Raw genomic sequence first — 20,250 nt, forward strand, 5'->3', positions numbered from 1 at the left:
AAACTAAGTAGAAATACCTCTAAGCTCTCTCTTCTTCAAATATTGAGCTACAATGTATTTGCCTGGAGAGCTGACCAAAGGCATGAGGGTTGTTCTGTGCACACACGTGGTCACAAAACCAGAAGACAGACAGTTAAACAGGAGGATGCTGGTAGATAATAGTGGTCTATTGTAGTAGGTACATCTGGGGCCTAATTTTTCCTCTTGTTTTGGAAATATGGTAACTTAAGAGCCTTAAGGGAGGACAGAGAAACCCTTGCACAAAGCCTGTGAGAAACTATTCCTCATCACAACAGTTGTAAGCTGAGAAAGCTTCAGAGTATCTTTTGAAACAATGACAAGTCAGTAACGTTGATTAGCAATATTCTTTCTTCAAACAGAGGAATTAATATTTGAATTCCTAAGGAGAAAATTTAGGCAGAATGAAATAAAACATGAAAGGACTTAAACAACAAGGGTGCATTTGTCTGATGCACGAGAAAGGCGAGTCAGGGTTAGGGAGCAAAATGGAAAGATGGCATTGAATTGATGGGAAACGACTTCTGCAGCTCTCAGCTACAAAGCGCACATCAATAGTTTTGAACTTCTGCTCATCAATCAGTGTCCTGTCTGAACTGAAAAGGAAGGATTTTTACCACCATGACAGAGCTGATATCAGAGCAGAACATGTGGGGTGTCTCTGGGGATGTTCCACTGCCTGAAGCAGCAGCTGATTTCCAAACCCCGATGTGACAAACTCAGAGCACTTACTTGGCCTTCAATTGCACTATCTTTGCAACGTGCATTTCTTTCTCAGAAAGCTAAAGATTATTTCATCAGACACAGAGTTTAATTAAAGAATTAGATCCAAATCAACACAGCTGCTAGCTTGCTATTATGGGCTAATTTACTAACCGTATGGCCTATTTTAGTGAAAAAAGGAACCTACTGTCAGCACTTTCTGGAGCACATCCAACTTTGTATGGGGATTTCTGTGTGCCAGAGTGATTCTGTGACAATTAAACAGCATTTTACCATGAATTTACATCCACAGGTTAGTTTCTCTGTTTCATGTTACAGTCACCCAAAGCTAGTTGAGTGGAAACCAGCGCTGAGAGAAAAGGGCCTTTTTTTCTTAAGATTCAACATCTTCAAACACGGCACTCGTTGTCTATTTTTGGGGCACGTTACCCTGCAGGCACAGCGGCCGCGCTGAGGTGACACCGCGGGCTCCAACGGTCAGCGCGCGCCTCCCCCGAGGCCCCGCCCTTCCCTCAGACATGCGCGCTGGGGAGAGGCGGGGGCGTCGCGTCGCGTGCCGCGGTAACGTCACACTCAGGGCGCCGGCGGCCGCGGGTTCCTCCCCGCTGGCGACACCCAGCGCCGAGCGCGGGGAGGGGGCGGCGGAGGAGGGCCCGGGCGTTGCGGCGGGGCCGCGGCGGGGGTATATGGCGGTGTCTCTGTCCGCCCTGGCTGCCAGGCTCTCCCAGTCGGCCGCGGCCAGGTCGTATGGCGTGTTCTGCAAGGGGCTGACCAGAACCCTCCTCATTTTCTTCGACCTGGCCTGGAAGCTCCGCATCAACTTCCCGTACCTCTACATCGTCGCCTCCATGATGCTCAACGTGCGGCTGCAGGTGGGCGGCGGGCCGGGCGGGGTCAGCCGTGTGGCGGGAGCCGTGTGGGGGCCCTGCGGCCGGCCCGGGGCTGCGCGGGGCTGCGGTGTACGTGCCGTGACTCTTGGAGACATCGCACCGCAGAGCTGCTTGGTTTGGAAGGGACCCGCAAGGATCGCTGAATCCGCCTCCCGGCTCCTCGCAGGGCCCCCAAACTCTGTGTCTGACAGCGGGGTCGCAGCGCTCCTGAGCTCCGGCAGTGTGGGCTGTGCCCGCCGCCCTCCGGGCAGCACCTTGCCCTGAGCCGCGCCTTACTTTCCTCTCAGCTGTTCCCCGTTCCTCAGTCATTGTTAATGTAAATGCATCACCGACACACACATCCTGACGTGTGATAGAACAATTTCCTGCTTCAATTTCTCAAAACCGAGAGCAATTAGAACAGAAAACACAGGGGTAGTTTTAAATAATAATGTCACTGTGTACAAATGACAGCTCAGATTTAATTTGTGTCTCACCTGTGCTGAGACTGTTTCCATGCCACATGGGACTCCCTGAACGAGCTCTGACCTAAAGACATTAATTAACAGCTCTCGCGCTGTATAGAAGTTCTGTCGGTTTTGGGCTGAAATGAAAGCTTTGCTTTTTACTGGCAACAAAAGCAAGCTGTGGGCTTTCCCAGCTGGCATCTGCTGCAGCCAAAGGCTGATGCTTGCTTTCTGCTCGTAAATGCAGCTGCAATGCAAGTTTTGACATCTGGCTGGCGGGTGAGTGCTGAAAGATGAGTGTGGCAGTCTGTGACGTGTGAGAGGTAAGCTGAAAAGGGAGGTCAGAATGCAGTGTCTCATGTTTTTATTTTTGGGACTCATTTGTCCTACAATGCTGAAGCTTGATCCTGAGCCACATTGCCAAGAATTACACACGTAGCACAATAATAACCTTGGTGGCTAAAAATGCCTTGCCTTTGCTTCTTATCTGTGATGGTATGGAATAGCTCTCTTGTAATGACATCAGCTCCCCATTTGGACACAGTGCAAGCAGCACCCTTCCCTCTGCAGGCGGGCACTCTGACCTGCTCCTTTGGAAGCTCTTCACACCATGTCCCCGATTCCAGCATGTGCTTCTGTTTACAGGAAGATAACTTTAGTGTTTGCCTTTAATGTTAAGCCTCTAATCAGCCACAGGCTGCATTTCAGTTAGTGGAAAATCATACTATGACACAATGAATCTTTCTGGCTGCTCATTTGCTGACTCACTTTGATGCTTGCTACAAACTCGCTTTTGTAAGAGGTTAAACTGAATCTGCAGAAAGCAAACTTGCATTGGGTATGCCTCCTGCCCCTTCGGATATGTTCAAAGCAGGCTGTAAGGAGAGCTGTCTATTCGGAATACTTCACATTCTGCAGTTGGGCTACTCTTTATACGAAAGAATTCTTATTTTCTATATCCTGGGCACTAAGACACTGGGATCTAGAGAAAAGGTGAGGTATCTTGCAAGATGAACTTGGGAGGAAAAAAAAAATGGGATGGGGATTTCACGTAATAACTTCCTGTATTCTTTCTCTTTAGGTCCATATTGAGATCCACTAATTTGTCAGTTGTGCTGCTTGCACTATTTGGAGTCAATCGTGTTCTTCTTCAAGCTCGTTCTGCTGTGAAACAGCAAAGCTGTGCTCGTCTTCTATAGGAATATGAAGAAAGAATATTTAAACCTGGAAAGAGTATGTGATGGTGGCCAAGATCATCACAAGGCAGCAGCTCACCTGGCACACATACATTCCATACCGAACAACTCTCAAAATCATAGTAGCAGTTTACAGAAAGAATTACTTTATTTTAACATCAGGAATTGTTCTCTCTTTAATAATATACCTCTGCCTTACGTTGGCTCGGAAATGCCTTTGAGTTTGAGCGAATCAGCAGGGAGAAACTCAAATGTAGCGGCTCTGTGGAAAGATTCATTGTGTCTTTGTTTTTCTTCTGGGAAAGAGAGGCTTGGTGGGGTTTCTCACTGCATTAATAGCATTTCAGTAATGAGCTGGCTGGAGAAAGCTTGTAATTTTGCTGGAGACTTTAGCTTGTGCTGCCCAGGAGACAACACTGTATATTTTGCACACGTGTGGCTGGGAAAGTTGCAGTGTAATCAAGAACTGCAGTTTCTGGAATTAGAAGCGAGCAGCATCATAGGGGATGAATTGCAGCTTGTGCGTCCTGGAGAGCTGGAGTTGGGTGGACCTGATCTCTGTTCTGTTCCAGTTGCCTCGCTGAATGGTTTTACAATGGGACTCCTAAACAACTGTATTTTTCCTTGTTACTTAAACCTTGTTACTTCAGAGCAAACACTTGGATATAAGAAAATGCTTTCAGATGTACTATATGTGACTAACAGTTTTCACATCATACAGCTAGTAATGTCTGTGCTAGCTTTTGCACTAGCAGGTCTCTGTTATGAAGTAGTGAAGGTAAAAGTGTACTAAAATTTTAATAATTATGATTTTAAATGTTAATAGGAACTTAATTGAGAGACAGAGGCAAGGTTACAGTTCAGGTTTTAGTGATAAGTAGATAGCTAAAGTAAAAATTGCATTTGTGTAATTGCTAGTAAAACTGGCTGTTGGGAATAATAGGGACTTTTTTTTAGTACAGAATATCTGCCTTTGAGTGGGAAGAACTTCTTAATCTCAAAACTTCTGGGGACACCTCAGGTGTGTCCCATTAACACGAGAGTAGAACTCGGTTTGACTGTTTAACACAGATCTTTTGTTTTCTTAAGATTTTGTATTTGCTGAGTACTCTGGCTACTGTTTACAACCGTTTCCAGTGAAGCTACTGCTTATAGAACTGAATTCCCAGCATGAAATCAACTCTAAAGTATCAGTCCTTAAAACACTTTGAATAGGAAAGCCATCGGGGTGATGGTTTTCAGTACAGCACAGCTCTCTTCAGTGGTCCTTTTCAAGAGTGTTACTGCTCCAACTTGTACAGGAATTTGTTAGCTCTGTTGGGCTACAATAGGCAGTATAAATAATTTCTAACAAAAATTCCTTGAAACAGCAATTGTTATCACTGAAGCATAAGTAATCATTTCTGGGCCTGTTGACTTTGGCACAGACTTCTGATAACAGGATTTAGCAAAGAATGGAGAAAGCACGTTGAAATCAATACAGCTGCTTCTGAATATGAAATTGTAAAGTATGTTCCCATGGACACGTCAGTGGAGAAACTCATTGTGCAGAAGGTCAGAGTTTGAACTTTGTGTCCAACATTCTCAATGAAGGGAGTTTTGTTATAGGTAGGTTCAGTGTGCTCTGTGGACTTGCCTGAAAAGGGAGGTGCTGATGTGGCTGGTTAGCATGTGTCTTCAGCTAACTCCTCACTCTGAGTCACAAGTAGGGATTTAATGGGGATGAAACTCATACCAGTGACTGACAGGCTAAGTGTCACTTTTGCTATCTAACTTACTTCACTTCAAAGCAGATGTGGTATTTAGTTTCAACTGCATTCATCTGAAAAGCTAGGCGTGTTTCTAATTCTTATTTTTAAACACACCAGCATAGAAAAGTCCTTGACTATGAAGGTGAGATGCTGGTTAGCAGCATGGTAGGGGGACGTGCTGGACTGACTTTACTGTAGAGCTGAGAGTCAGGTATAGTAATTCCTCTGTTACATGGTGTGCTTTGTTTGTATTATCCCAACTGGCTGATTATTTCTTCTGGATGTTAGAAGAAATAAAAAGCCATTTGCTTTAATTTAGAAAATAACCTTTTCCCTCACGTGTTAAACTGTTAAAGTTTTAAGTGTTAAACTTCCAGACTTTTGGCTACGACTCCCAGTCTCAAAATTACCAGAAGCTTTAAAGTAACAATAGATTGTGTACTGTATGTAAATATCTTGACAGCAATAGTTTCCTTCTAGTCAAACAGCTCGTCCTATTCACTCCCATCTCCACTACTGCAGTTTTTCACCTTTGCAGTGGTAGTACTGCTTTGTGAATCAAGATTGCTTAAGTAAATATGGATCTAAAACCCCCAAATATAAGGCACAGAGACACTTTCCCCCAGAAGCCTGTAGCTTATTTGAGTGATGATGTTAACGGTTGTCTGTATGCAAATGAATCCCAAGAACAGCTGGCAGAGCTGTGGGTAAAGGGATGAAGATGGGGAATGGAGCTGGAGCCTGTTAAAGCTGGCTTGGCTGCTTAAAAAAATAGAAATTGTGTAACTGCAACTTGATTTCTCTCAGTAGCTGCACCAGTACAGAAATACTCTTCCTGCGTGGTGGGCTGCCTTGGTTGTTTTTGTAAAGCTGTACTCAAACGCAGTCACAGCTGATTGCTCAAACTTCCTATGTAGAGAACCTATAGCCTGGAAGATTCCCTTCCCTGCTGTACATCATTTGGGAGCTACGTATCTTTGGGAACCAGAGTTGCATAAAACAAAAGTTTCTTAGTATTATAATGTTAATGGGCAAGAGGAATAGCTAAAGGCATAACATTACCAATGCAGTTTTTAACTTGTCTACTATTAGTGATCATTTCAAAAAAGAAAAAAGGAAAAATGAGGGAAGCCACTGGTAGAGTTAAATGTGTGCACAGTGCAGTGCCAAGGGCTGTCTCGTTACTGATAAGCCTATGCAGGAGGGAATCCTGAACCATGCTACGTATCACAGTCCAGGCAATATAGTCCTGTTTTAAGCAAAACTTGTATTGAGTGGCCTTTAATTCCTTGTTACCGGATCACTTTAAATACAGATGCAATGCAGTTAAGTGATATGATGGGTTTTCATGTATTATATGTATATTGAACATCAAATTTAAAGAGTGTCTTGTGGATTTCATTCATTTTTAAGATAGGTTATAGTACTTTGTCTTGGATTTTATTGCTTAAGTCCTAGAAGTTAACTTTCTAACTCGAAACATTCCTTCTGAAATTCAAATAAAGGATAATTGTGAAGCTAAAATCTCACGTAATATACTGCACTTTAAGCTCAGGAAGGCCATAAATAGAAAGCACTATTCTTGCACTGATAGAACTGTTTCACTGGTGGAGACAATGCTCAAATGGATTTTTTTTTTTTCTCCTTCTTTAGGGAAGAACAGTAAGCCAGAATGATATCTGTCCTTTGTAACTATATATAAGTAAAACACAGTGTGTGGTTTAGGCCACTGTTCTCCCCACAAATGTTTTGACATTAACTCAGAAGATGGAAAATGTCTCAGCTAAGAATCAGGTTTGCATGGAGTTTTGTGGCCTCAAAAAGTCAGGTGTGGAACTGCTTTTCTGAGTGCGTGTGGTGTTAGGGTTGTTTTGGGATGATTATAGTACAGAAAGATAAGATTTAAAAGGGGCAGGGGATCCTTAAACTGAACCAGGAGTTGCCTTTTTACTTCCCGTTCTCACGCCTTGCTGTTCTGTTGCTGCTGTAAAGGGGTATTTGTGCTGAACAACTCCTGCTCATTGAAGGGTCATTGATCAGCGTCCAGATCCCTCCTGCACTGCATAGCAAAGAGTTCTTCCTGCCATTAGAAGACTAATTAAGAAAATATTAAGTATTTAGATTAATTGCCTGATACTTTCCCTCAAACATACGCTTAATGGAAGTTGACTATATGGTGTACTGCTTAAAAACAGAAAATACACTTTTAAATGTGTGTGCACAGAACTCTGCATGTGGGTAAAAAAAAAAAACCTATTATCACAGTATGATGTTGGAATGCTTATGTAAACTATTATTTACTTTCTGGCATTACAATGCAAAATGAAGTAGAGGTGGTGGTGTAATTCTCAGTGTGGTGACAGACAGTGCAATCTTAGGAATCGTGTGCATTGTCTTGTGCCACGAGACAGTTGGAACTGTAGGTAGCTTTCAGCCTTTTGCTTTCTCAGTGTTATCGTTTGGTGGGTTTTTTTAGGACTGTAAAGACTGCACTTTCTTAACCTTTGCCAAAGTTTGCCTTTTTTCTCCTCCCTTATCCCTCCTTATGTATGCGTATACATGTGCTAAAAGTGTACGTTCTTTTCCTTTGTGGAAGAAGTCTGTCCCTACTTGCCCAACATGTCAGCTGATCGCCAGGTTTTTTGTTTGGTTTTTTAATTATGGCCTGGTCCTACCTGTAACTGCCTTCTCCTCCCTTCCCATAAACTCTAACATAAGCATATGCTGAAATTCTGTTCCTTTTCAGAAACACTCCCCTGCAATTAATTATGAATAAGAAATTGACAGAAACCATGTAGAGATTTCAGTATCCACAGGGTGACTCGGCTGTGTGACAAGCGGTGTATCTGGCAGAGCAATAGGGAGCCAGCAGGATGTTTTCCTGCTTTTTCCCTTCAAAGCAAGATGTATTACCTCTGTCACATGAGAACTGCAGCTGCAATGTAGGGCTCATCAAATACGTTGTGGCTGATGTTTAGAAAAGCAACAATTCCAGCTTCAAGGCTGATTTTTTTTAAGTCAATATTATAACTTTCTGAAAAAAAATCTTGCATGAGGTTTTAAGAGTACGTTCAAGAGTGTGCATTACAAAGTGCATCCTGGTGCTGCTTTCTGTGATGCACAGCCTAACCAGGGAAAAAGGAACTTCTTAGGATTGTTTTAAATACTTGTGATTAATCCCCTCTTGAGATCTCAGACTACAAAGCCTCAATCCCCAGTGAAGAGCTGCACTTGACAGAACTTTCAGATAAACAACTTGTTTGTGGAAATATTAATATTGATGATCAGCTCGTATACTGAATGCAAGGACATGGGTAAACTGCCTGCTGACAGTTGTTGGGAGAATAAATAATACGGCAGTGTTAGAATGACGCTATCCTCCTTTACTAGCCTGCATTAAGTTAACCCTTGTGAAGTGAAATGAATTCTGTGCTGCATTCCAAAGGCTCAGTGGCCTCGGTCTCTTTGGAACTGGTCACACAAGAGTCAGATCAAGTAAGCAGTTTCTTCATTGTTAGTGGGGAAATCAAATTGAAAACTTCAACGCTTAAAAAAAATTAATAATAATGGCCTGAGAGACTTGTGTGAAGAGTATGTGCCTTGACGTGATGCTGGGTACTTCTGTCATCTCAGTGTAGTCTGCTTTGAACATCTTCCTTCTTTATGGAAGAGCCACATAGTTAGAATGCGATGCCCAAAACTGGCTAAAAATCAGTCCTCTACAAGTAGCGGTGTGCTTTGGGCTTCTGGTTGTAGTCAGTTTCACCCATTCAATACATAAATACCTGAGTGTGATACATTTTTGTAGGTAAATCAATGCGTAGTGCCTGACCCATCGGTGGATGAGTTTTCCATCGGCTTTCTTGGAAATGGGCTGTGCTCCCTGCTGCTGACTAACACTAATTGTAACTGCTGACACTGTAACACTTCCTGCAAGCTGTGATGTTACCCGTGCAAAACAATTTCAGTCTATAGTCTTTGGCCTAATTCTTTTTTTTCCATGTGGGAGACAGAGAAGGTTGGCACAAACCATTTTAATGTGTGTTCCAGAGAAAAATGTTTACAGCTTTGTATGTATTTTAGAAATCCAACGCTTTTTAAGTTCCGAGTTTCCACAGTAAGCTTGAAATCTGTTGTCCTACTGCACTAAGTTCAGGCGTTTGGTTATTAGAGTGCTGTCTGAGCTTCCAGAAGCTGGTTGTGATGCTGCTCACTTACACCACAGGAGGGAGTTGAACATCTTTCCAATATGTTCAGTTATGGCATTGTTTTATCTTAGTATGGTGCATTTCAGTTCATAAATATGCTGAATTTGACTGGTCTTATGGATTGTCACTGCAAATAGTTTGATGTACAGAATTAATACACAGCGGTAACTTACTGTAAATGTTTACATTTTAACTCTGAATACCAACTGTGGGTTTTATCAAGCTATTTAAAAGCAGAAATAAATGTCTTTAAAAAAAAGGATCTTTTGTCTGTACTCAACAGAACAAACTGTGCTGCTGCTCATTCCAGTGTTGCAATCTAAATATCATATAGATGTACACATAGCTTTTAAGTTCCTGTTTCTGATTATGTAGAGGCTATTCTTGTTTTGTTTTAGAGGCATAATTTGAGAGAGGTGTGCTCGTCACATAGCAAACAAATTGAAAACCTTTGTGAGAACACAGGTGTGTTTATGCTTGGCCTTGGGAGTCCACCAGCTGAGCTCCAGGCTAATTACACCCAGTGCTTTTTACACCTTCTTTCTTTGCCGTGCCTTAATGAACCAATCAGATTGAATTCAATTCCAAAGTATTTCCTGACTTAAGTTAGTCTAGTCTTGTGCCACAGTTTAATTTTAGAAGAGGAAAGAAAATCATGCTAAATGGGTAGAAAAGATGTAATTTTCTTTCTTTATAAGAACACTTTTGAGAAGTACATGGAATGCTTTGCCTTCCATTTTAAAAAATAGAGAATGGATGGGGTCCTGTTAACGAGTACTACAGCGTGCTTGTAAAAGCACATTGTAAATATTGTGAGCCTTAGGAAGTGCTGTCTATTTGCTTTCTGTGCATACCAAAATCTCCTTTATTTATCTTTATCCTCACAGTTCAAAGGAAATGATAAAAACGTTTCAGAATTCTTTAAGCTATTATGCATTGTTAAAAGCATCCCCAGGGGCACAGGACCAAAGCCAACACAAAAGTCCAATGCTCCTCTCTTGCTCACTGAAGAAAAGGCCAGCAGCAATGACAAAGCAGGATGTTTCTAACACATTTTTTAGGTTGGGTGGAGGAGCTGGAGAGTGCAGCCTTTAATCACTTAAGCTAGAAGTTATTCACAAACGACCCTTCCAAGTTCAGTGTTCCTGTCTGGCCTCTTGTAATAAAACATATTTTTTACAGCAGAGATTCCTAAATAGCTTTTCAGATCTTAAGCCTTGCATTCCAAGTACTGCACGCTGACTGCAAGCATGCAGGGCTGATTCCAGAGTTAGAAATAATCAGGACGTTTCCACTTTCTGGCCTTTGCTCCCCTCCTACAATAGAAAAGTATTTAAGTACCAATCTGAGATACAGGAGAGCACCTCTCTAAGTGCTTGTTTGTACATTTTAGGTCGGTTGCATCTTCTGTTCGCCGTCTCTCTCAGTGAGAACACCTGTAGAGACTACAGCGTGCTTTTTGGCCCTTCACTTTGATTTAAGGTAAGTGTCCCCTACAGCCTGCTGCTTCAAATACCACCTGTCTGGTCTGCACTGACATTATGAAACATGATTTTCAGTGCTCTCCCTCACTTTTCTTTCTGGTTTAAAATAATTCATTTGCAGTTGATAACGTAATTTCTATTTAGCAAAACTGTTCAGTTTCTAACGCCAGCAATCTAGAAGTCTGCAGAGATTTCCATCACCGGATTGCTGTTTGTGTTTGTTTTTAACAGTCAATTAAGCAAGGCTCGGTGCTACTTGCCCAATTTACAGACAGTTCTGAAGTATTTTCATAAAATACCCACCAGGCCTTGTAGCTGTTCCTGAACCGACTATTGAGCAGCAGCCTCTTTCCCCAACAGGAAGTGTGTTTTTCTGAAGGCTGCTATTGAAACAGCATTGTCCAAAGCTTCAACTGTGCTTTGTATGTTGTTATCACTACTATAGTTGCCACAAAAGAATGCATTTATCAGTTAAAACACATCTGGTAAACTTTTGTTACTCATCTGTGCTTGCCAAATCCAGCAGCTGATCTGCCTGGGAAGGAACTGCATTTCTACCTCCCAGCAGATGCTCCAGCCCTGGCAGTCAATGACATGTAAGGACTCCTGTAACACACACAAACCTGAGAGGCAAAGCATGAACTCAGGGCAGGGACAGACCTCACGAGAAAAAAAAAAGTGCTAAGAACACATTACTGGTTTAATTTTGTTAAGTCATTTTGCCAGAAATACAGGATGAGGAGTGAATTACAGCATGGGATAACGCGGTTACAAACTGATCTGCCTTTACAGAAGGATCTCTGTCAAACAGCACAGGGCCCGTGGTGGGGTGGGCTTAAGCAGGATCAGAAGGAATTAAAGAGACGTATTTTATATCAGTTTTATGGGAAAAGGAAATAACACCTTTATTACTTTTGCACTTGGAGTTGTTCTTTCTGTTATCTTTGCAGTCCTATATACGCTCTGTGATAATGCAATCTAAAAGGTGAAGCAGTCCAGTAAAAACGTGAGGAAAGCAAGGGGGTGGGCTTTTTGTTTGCTTGTTTTGCGTTTTGGAAAGTGTTATTGCTAAGAAACAAAATCTGATAACTAGATTTATCTGTTTAAGTAACTTAGGTTGGTTTAGTAGGACAAATGACAGCTTCAATCCCATAATCCAATCACACAGGATCAGTACCGATGTCTAGCCTTGTTGACTTAATCAGAGCTCCGTAAGCATAAGGATCCTCCTTATGTGAACCCAGCTATAAGGTCAGGACTTGTGTTTTATGGGGACCTCCTTAAACATAGGCTAGATGAATAGCCCAGGCCTACTAACAGTAGCATCAGTGTGCACCTTCCCCGCTGCTCAAATGAAGACCATATTATGTTCAAATTCACTGTGTATTTTCCAAATACCATGTTCCTATCAAATAAACACAACTAAAATAAGTATATTTTGAAAACGTCAGCATTTAGTAGCTGAGAGTTGTATTGAATTTGGAATACCGTGCGTGGCCATGTCTCTGTCCAAAACCAGGCTGAAAACAAGGCAGGACGTCCATGCTGGCTTTGTAGACTCACTTGCGAGTCTTTTGCTCATTATATAACCAAGATGCCTCTAATTCTGTGATCTAGAGATAACAGACTTTTTCGTTAGCATAAAATATGACCCTGTAGTTTTTTTGACTGCATATTACAATACATATTTTCATATAAATATATTCATGCATGAATATTTTTGCTTTTCTAGCTCAAGTATATATTCCTGCTTGAGCTCTAAGTGCTTTCCATAAGAGATAAAATGTCTGGTAGCAACAAATGGAAACACGTTCCTAAATGATACATCAAGCACAGTGAAAACATACTTTTTTTTTTCATTTGCCTTACTGTGAAATTACTACGGATCTTTGAAATCCCACTGTGATAAAGTTACTGCTTTACTTGTTTCTACTGCCTATGGTCAACGTTCTTTAATTATAAGTTTAGATTCTGAGAAATGTGTTTTACCTGCATTTATCCACCGTTATCTGCAGTTTCATAATCTGATAAAGCCAATTTTGTCACCTTTCCAATAATTTCAAGATGGTACTTCATTATTTTAGCTGAAAAATACGAAGCATTTATCTTAAATCGATATATCTCAGCTTTACTAAAGCAGAATGAAATATGAGATTTATAAGAAAGATTTGTACAACTTATGCAGAAACTTGGGGCCATTCAGGGAACAAAAACAGCACGTGGGGAAAGAGCTGCAAAGCTTCTGTTCCTCACAAAGAGCAAATCTGAAATTCCATAGAAGCAGTTAAGACAGTGAAAGATACAAGACAGTTTAGATACAAGAAATGCCCCCAAATACTTCACAGAATAATTTAATGTATGAAGGAGATAATATCTCTTCTCAATAAATCACAGATGGCTTTTGCTGAGAGACTTGATTTGAGGATACACATCGTACTCAGGTAACAGTCTATCTGTCTTGTAAATCTGACGAAGATGTTGAGAAAATTATCAGTTTACCTGTAGTTACCTGCTGGCCAGTTTTTCAGGTTTGGTGTCCTCCCTACTTGCTGAGCTCTGGAAAAACCTTACAGTTGGGAACAGAGAGCACGGGCATGATTTTGTTAGTCATGAGAACTGAGCCGGGCTCATTATCCATCATCTACTGAAATGGCTTCTCTTCTAGCAGGAAGCTCAGAAAGCAGGCCTTGCCAAGACACAGAGGAGAACATACCCATGTAGAAGAAAAAGCTTTTCTTCCCAGCCGGTACAGTAACTGATTCTTGGGTTTCTGCAGCGTTTTCAGCAGGTTTCAAAAACATTTATGCGAGAAGTCTTTCAAGTATGTGTGTCCTTTTATTTCCTACAGCTGTGGGTCTTTTCTCCGCAAACATATCAGGAAATGGAGAAGATATTCTGCATGAAAAAGCATTGTTTATCCAGTTTGAAAGTGCTTAGCAGCACACAATCTACTTGAGTAGCTCTGTGGGTTAAGATTGTGTAGAAGGTATTTAAACATAGGAATCATCTTAATAACGAACATTCTTCATTAGCTCTGACTGTAACAAAAAATCTCCTTCCAAAATATATGTTTGCTTGATGTGGTAGTTTGGCAGTTTGTTATATCCTGCCAATTGCTACACCTGACCCAGATATTCTTAGAGATCCAGCTCTGTACAGCTGACATTTCTGGTATCTGAATATGTAATCAAGCTTTTAAAGACACACATAGAAGAAAAAAAAAAAAAAACATAGCAAAAAGCAAATTAAAGAAACTTTAAAAGTTTCTACAACGTGAGCTTTGCAAATGCATTCAGTGTATTTGAACACGGAGTTGAACACTTCTTTACATTACACAGCTCATTTTATCTAAAGCATGGCAACTTGCCAGTCTTGGCTCTTAGTGGTAAATTCTGCTATCCAAAGCAAATTTTTATATCTGAGGCCACTTCCTCTTACTATTTTATCATCTTCCTGATTTTGTCTGCTTTCAATAAATGCCTTTCTATTTTCACATCTTTTACATACATGTACATACAGATCCTTTCCAACGTATTAAAACTGACAGTTGCATGTTAGTAAGGATAGAAACGACAGATTGCTGACTTCAGTTTCATCGCACTGATGTACTATAGGGTTATTTTTACTTTACACTATTAAAAGCACGAAACATCTTGGTATTAGAAGTATTTCCTGGCTTTGGGAGTGGGCTGGGGAGGCAGAGGTTGATGTTTCATAATAAGGCTTTAACGCTAAAATAATCTCTGAGCATAGCACTACAGATTGACACGTGGAGGCTGAGTTCTCACAGTGAAAGTGCTCTGCTTTACAGCATCTCAAATTTAAGCATATTAAAATTTAAAACCTGAAAATAAATTAGGGCAAAGGCCAGCTGTCTCTGCTTTCACTACCCAAAGTGGTTGGATGTTTCTGCCTGGAAACAGCAGGAAGGAGAAGCCACACTGAGACCAGAGATCCCTGCAGACATAGCGGGACCAAAAGGAACTTGAGGAAAAAGATGCCTGAATTAGAGCTGGGCAGGGCAGAAGGATGAGACTGGAGGAAAAAAATTAAAGATGTAATGTAGCGAACAGAGAAAAGCTTTTGGCATTACAAGCAAGGGAAGCTGTCCCTGATGTCACCGACCATTTTTAACAGGCTGTCGTGAAATCCTTTTTTCCTCAAAAAAAACTGTTATGGAGGATGTTAGCTGCAAATCAGCATCTGCTCATCCTTTTAGGAAGCCCTTCTTGTTCTTTGCACCTATTGTTCTGTTACGGCTACAGTAATACACTAAAAATAATGGGCGCTGTTCTGTCAGGCTTAAATTGTGATTTTGTTTTTTAAGAATGATCATTTCAAACTGTGCTGACTGAGATCACAGAAATCCTTTTCTGGCCCCAGAGGTATGAAGTAGCAAATTCATCCCTAATGTAACTGCATGAGATAAATTGAGTTACATCAGGAATTATTTTGAGCTGTCGCTTCCATTTTATTGGACAAATTCTTTGCTTTAGCGCTTGCCAAGTTTTCACTTTGACTCTCCCTTGCTTAACATTTCCTTGTATTTAGAGACAGGATCTTTCTTTAACACTGTAAAGAGACGTACAGCAAAAGAAACACAACTATGGTGAAGATCTGCTTTTTAAATTGGAATTACACTCCTATTGGTAAGAAAATATTAAAGCATTTCTGTACAGATATAGAAGAATAAAGGATTATTCTTATATCTATGATGATATGCAAGAAATAAAGTAGCAGGTATAGCCATGAGAAGAAACGGATTTAAGCAATGCTTTTCTGCTCCAGGCTCCATAGATCTTTTCCTACCTACAGCAGCTGGGATAAATAGGGCCCTTTCTTGGTTACAGACAGTAGCAATTTAAAATATTACACACAGCCTTTTAGCAAGGAATCCCTACCCTTCTGCATCTAGACTCAACAGCAGCTATGTGCTTAAAAATAACATACCAGAGGAGCTGAAGGCATACCCTCACCAGCGTGCAACTGCAATGTTAGGATACAGTAAATACCATTTTTGGATGGCCACAAGGCACATAATTCTTAGAAATTCAACCCGACCAGTTTTTGGAAACCAAACAAAACAAAACGAGGAGTAAAGAGTGGTTTCACCCTGATGATTTTACGTCTGAGTTGGTATCATTTATCCTTCCGCTGCCATGAGAAAGCCAGGATGAAGCCTGGTGCAAACGCTGTCACTCAGCGCTGGCTGATCTTCACCAGAATGCAGTTATATGCTTGTGGTTGTTCTGGATCGATTGACCACCGCTGTACAGATCACATACTGAAAAGCACAGTCTGCCTCCACAGTTTGAGAAGGGCTGAGTGTGAGGGATCAGAAAGAACCGATGGAGAAACTCTGGTTCAGAATAAAGTTAGGAATATACAGGGATGTCCCCACTGACAGAATAGTTATCCACCACTCTGCCTTCCCTCCTCCTGCACCATCTGTGTGTCACAGTCTACCAAAGTTGCCATCGTGCCAATGAACAATAGTTTCAGAGGGCACTCTCATTTACAGCATGGCTTTACAGTTATGTGAACAGCTGAGAGGACACTGAAAGTCACAATCATTAGCTGACAGTTCCTACTCCTGGCTGAATTTATGGTCACACGTTTATTAAACCCAGCTCTGTGCATGGCTGACTTCCCAGCAGACGGATCTGAGCCAGCTCACGTGGAGATACGCGATTGCACTTCAGACATGGGCTCGCTGTGAATCAAGAGCGCCCGGCGCGGCCCCTCTGACACCGCGTGTTGTGAGCGAGCCCAGCCTGTCTGTTTGGCTGCCACACACACTGAGGGATGCCAGCCCTGAGACACCGTGGAGCTCTTTAAGGACGTTTCCCCAGGCAGGGAGGAAGGAGCCGTGTGGGCCTCCTCCGTTACCAGCATCACCACAGCAAATCCCTCAGCTGCTGCCATATGGATACAGCTAGAGCAGGTCTCATGTACGCCTTGCAGTTGGGCTACAGCTCCCAAAGCAGGATTAATTAGGACTTTCCAAACCCCAGGCCTGTGTGAGATACTGACATCCAGCCTGATGGCACAGCAGCAGTCACTTTATTTCTTTCTGTTTTGCAACAACAGAAAATCAGAGTGGTATTTCTTAGGCCTTTTAATACAGTTTTACTTGTATTTAGTTTCCTATCGCTGCCCATGTGACGAACACCACCACAGCCACTGCTTTTGTTTAGAAATGGAAAGTTTACAAGATCTACCACCACAAAATGGAATTTTACATCCCTGAAACCTTTACATTACCGAAACAGGAAATTGACAGAGGTAAGATTAACCTTATTTCTGTCTACAAGTAAACCCCACATTAATAACGAGGATCTTTTTCAGTATTTCCATGAACTGATAAAAAGCAATCCAGAGTAAAAGGAGTTCTCTCGTGCTGAGGAAAGGATGTGAGAACCAGCAGGGCTTTCTGACACCTACATTCTTCAATTATTAGAAGCATATACATATAAAGGGGGGTGGCTGGGAAGTGATTTTCATTCACTATGGCTTGCAAGCTGGTTTAAATTGCAATCCATAGAAATGACTCAAGATTTAATGAGCTCTTCAGACCACTAAAATATGATGTAAGGCACTCAGTTGTCTTCACCGATCTTCTGTGTCACGACAAATGTCACAACAGATGTGCTCCTGACCCTTTAACATGAAACATGACATGATAAATTACCTCTTAGTGCAAGCTTAATCAAAGCAGACACTAAGCTATCTAAAAGAGAAAAATGAAGACAAAGCATATCACCTAAAAATCTGGCATATAACCACATTTATCATAAGGGAATCAAGCCTGCCAGCAGTCGGTTTTGAAGAACACCCAGCCTCCCCCTACAGAGAATTTAAACAGACCAACTATTAGGCTCTTATTGGCACAAATGACAGACTGTGAACTTCTCCCAGCACAACAGGCGAGACCTGTGGATACAGAACTGGCAAAACACCCCTCCTGTAAAAACAGCTGTGACTACAAAAAGGACAGCAAGAAAGAAAGAAAAAGATCAAATAATCTTCAAAAAAAACTGTTGACTGAAAGTCTAACACAGAGAGATAAACAAAATTCACGTGTTTCGCAATGGAAATGTGATCAAAGTTCCAGAAAACAAAGTAGATGTGAGAGAATTATTCACACGAGTAAGAAAGAGTTTATTGGAGCCTGCCCTGAAATGTGTTGAGATTATAACCTGTTTTGCTATCTGGCCCCTGTTCCTCAGTCTTTAATTACAGTGGCACTGTTACTACGCACTTCCAAGGACTCAGGAATAGTTCTCCCATGGTAGAACTATTGGAAAATGAGATCGTTAGATAAGAATTTAGATCTCTAAAACTTATATCACATATCTCACCTAAGGATTAAACAGCTTTGCTTGGTAAGAACCCTGCAGGCAGAACTAAGTTCTATGCCTAGACTACGGGTAGGATCAGGCTCATGCACAAATAAGTGTCTTTACAGAATACACAGCGTGCAGAAGAAAACTAAGTGTTGAGGACTGTGTGCCATCACTGCAGAGACATACAACCACAAAGAAGCCACTGTAATTTGAGTGCTCTTCTGCATTTTGTGAGGTTAAGTCATCCTGCTGCAATGGGACTGAAAGTAACAGCCTTTCCTCGAGATATATTTCAAACCTGCAGCAGAGAAAGCTACGTCAGCAGTGCAAAATATTGGAAATTTGACTGGTTGCTCAAATTAATAATTAAGTTATAATGAAGAAATTTTATTCATCACAAGTTTGTCTGATTTCAGCATGACGTTTATATAAGATATCCCAGCTGAGCACTTACAATTAGGACAGTCCCTTTTCCTTACCTTGCTTGCACCACGCACTGTTTTTATCTTTGCCATTTATTTATTTATTTAATTTTAAAGCCCATCTTTTTTTCCACTGAAGTCAGCAGGAATTCTGCCACTGAACTGGTGGGAGGAAGACTGTTCTCCACAGCTCACTCTTTTCTGCTGTTAGTGATCGGGCTTTTGCTCTGCAGTAGATTTTTTCTTGTATCAAAAGTTGTATTTCAATATCGGAAGAGAAAAAAACGACACTGCTAAATGAAAGCAAGGAAGGAATGGAGTATAGCTTACACAAATGCATAAAAAAACCAGAGATTTAATGAAAACATCCTGTGATGAAACGTAACACCAGGATTTTTCTCATGAACCAGATTCCCCTCTAACGTAAATTAAGTTTGCTCAGTGGGCAAAAATATCCAGAGCCCACTGTCAGCTCATCTGCATTCAAACTGATTTCGAAGTCATCCTTAATTGCCCTCTATGTAGCTCGAAAATACATCTCTTACCAAGGTGATGGTGCTTTATGTAATCACCTCCGTCTCAGATGGTGATTAAACCTTCAGGAAAGTGCAGGAGCATGTTAGGGGTTGTGATGTTTGTGATTTCTCGCTGAGGGACACCTGATCACCACAGCAGCTGTCAGAACCAACACTCTGCTCTCAGCACGACGAGCAGCGGTGTCAGGGGGTGAGCGCTGCCGACAGCCCCCACTGCACACACTGCGCCATGCCAGCCTGGAGCAGGAAAATGAAAACCCTGATACCTTCCTGTTGGCTGACCCCTTCCTCCCCTGCTTCCTCTCTGAATAAAATTTTAACACTAAAGGTTTTAAAAAATAATGCGGGGTGGTTCCTGGGAAGGAAGGAAAAGCGGCTGGTGCCAGCACACTGCTGCTTACCTTTCGGCTGTGGCAGCAGCGGTGTCACACTGCCCAGCCTAGCAAGGACTTAAGAAATCCCACAAGTATTTAAAACCCCATGACTGTAAGCAGGCAATTTCTTTTCCTGACAAAAACAGCCATTACACGTCAATGCAAAATGCTGTGCTGTGTACGAGGAGCTCCCATTTACACACACAACTTCGCAGCTGCTGTGGGAAGAGCACCGAGCAGCTCTCCAGCACCCGACCCAAGAACCAGGGGCAAGCAAGGCTGCAGAGGAAACACAAACACCGCGACCCGAGGCTCCTTTTTGGACACTCAGCATCATAGAATATTCTGAGTTGGAAGGGACCCGTAAGAATCATCCAGACCAACTCCTGGCTCCACACAGGACCACCCAACTCAGACTGTACGTCTACTTCCACCCACCTCGTCCCCCTCGCAACACGGCACCAGCCCAGCTCTTGTCCCTCACCCTCCTGGCACGCCTGGCTCTTTTTTTCCTCCGGGACACCTTCGAAGCCCCAGCGGCACTGCGGACGCTCCCCGGCCCACCCAGCAGCCTCCAGCCGCTCCCCAACCCCCTCCCACCGCCGCGCTCAGGTAGCTGCCGGCGGGTCGGGCTCCTCCCGCTCCCTGCCCACAGGGAACTCATGAGGGGCGCTGAGCGCTGCCAGGCCGCGCCGCGGCGGGAACACCACAGAGCAGACGGCGTTCGGAAGGCTCGCCTCACCCCGGAGCACAGCTGCCTCCTGAGGGGAGGAGACAGCACGGCGAGGACCGGCGACCTCGCGGCAGCCGCGGCACGGATCCGGCCGGGCCCTGCCTTTCCCCCGCCCCCCCGCGG

The 20,250-nt window shown here is 42.5% G+C and overlaps 2 protein-coding genes and 1 long non-coding RNA gene across 6 annotated transcripts in view; 2 read left to right on the forward strand and 1 right to left on the reverse strand.

The window, feature by feature from the left end:
• CYTH3 (cytohesin 3) overlaps nucleotides 1-20,250 on the forward strand; it is a 78,100-nt gene that overhangs the window by 6,870 nt on the left and 50,980 nt on the right. Inside the window, exon 2 of the mRNA XM_046900877.1 lies at nucleotides 10,626-10,714. The gene's annotated coding sequence lies outside the window, so the exon portion shown is untranslated. The remainder of the gene's footprint in view (nucleotides 1-10,625; nucleotides 10,715-20,250) is intronic.
• SMIM10L1 (small integral membrane protein 10 like 1) overlaps nucleotides 1,311-20,250 on the forward strand; it is a 47,306-nt gene continuing 28,366 nt past the window's right edge. Inside the window, exons 1-3 of one of the 4 annotated variants that reach the window (XM_040647923.2) lie at nucleotides 1,311-1,613; nucleotides 10,626-10,714; nucleotides 13,382-15,398. In XM_040647923.2, the coding sequence (XP_040503857.2) occupies nucleotides 1,428-1,613; nucleotides 10,626-10,714; nucleotides 13,382-13,475 (369 nt within the window). In that variant the 5' untranslated portion in view covers nucleotides 1,311-1,427 and the 3' untranslated portion in view covers nucleotides 13,476-15,398. Of the gene's footprint in view, nucleotides 1,614-3,158; nucleotides 9,495-10,625; nucleotides 10,715-13,381; nucleotides 15,399-20,250 lie in introns of those variants that run through there. The other 3 variants (XM_040647924.2, XM_046900879.1, XM_040647925.2) reach the window with 3 other exon arrangements.
• Nucleotides 4,842-20,227, reverse strand: LOC124417201. Its single transcript, XR_006931491.1, has 2 exons — nucleotides 19,879-20,227; nucleotides 4,842-13,611 (listed from the first exon to the last, which is right to left on the reverse strand). It is a non-coding gene; the product is annotated as an uncharacterized LOC124417201 (long non-coding RNA).

The sequence above is a fragment of the Gallus gallus genome, chromosome 14 (assembly GCF_016699485.2).
Source record: "Gallus gallus isolate bGalGal1 chromosome 14, bGalGal1.mat.broiler.GRCg7b, whole genome shotgun sequence".
Lineage (NCBI taxonomy): Eukaryota > Metazoa > Chordata > Aves > Galliformes > Phasianidae > Gallus > Gallus gallus.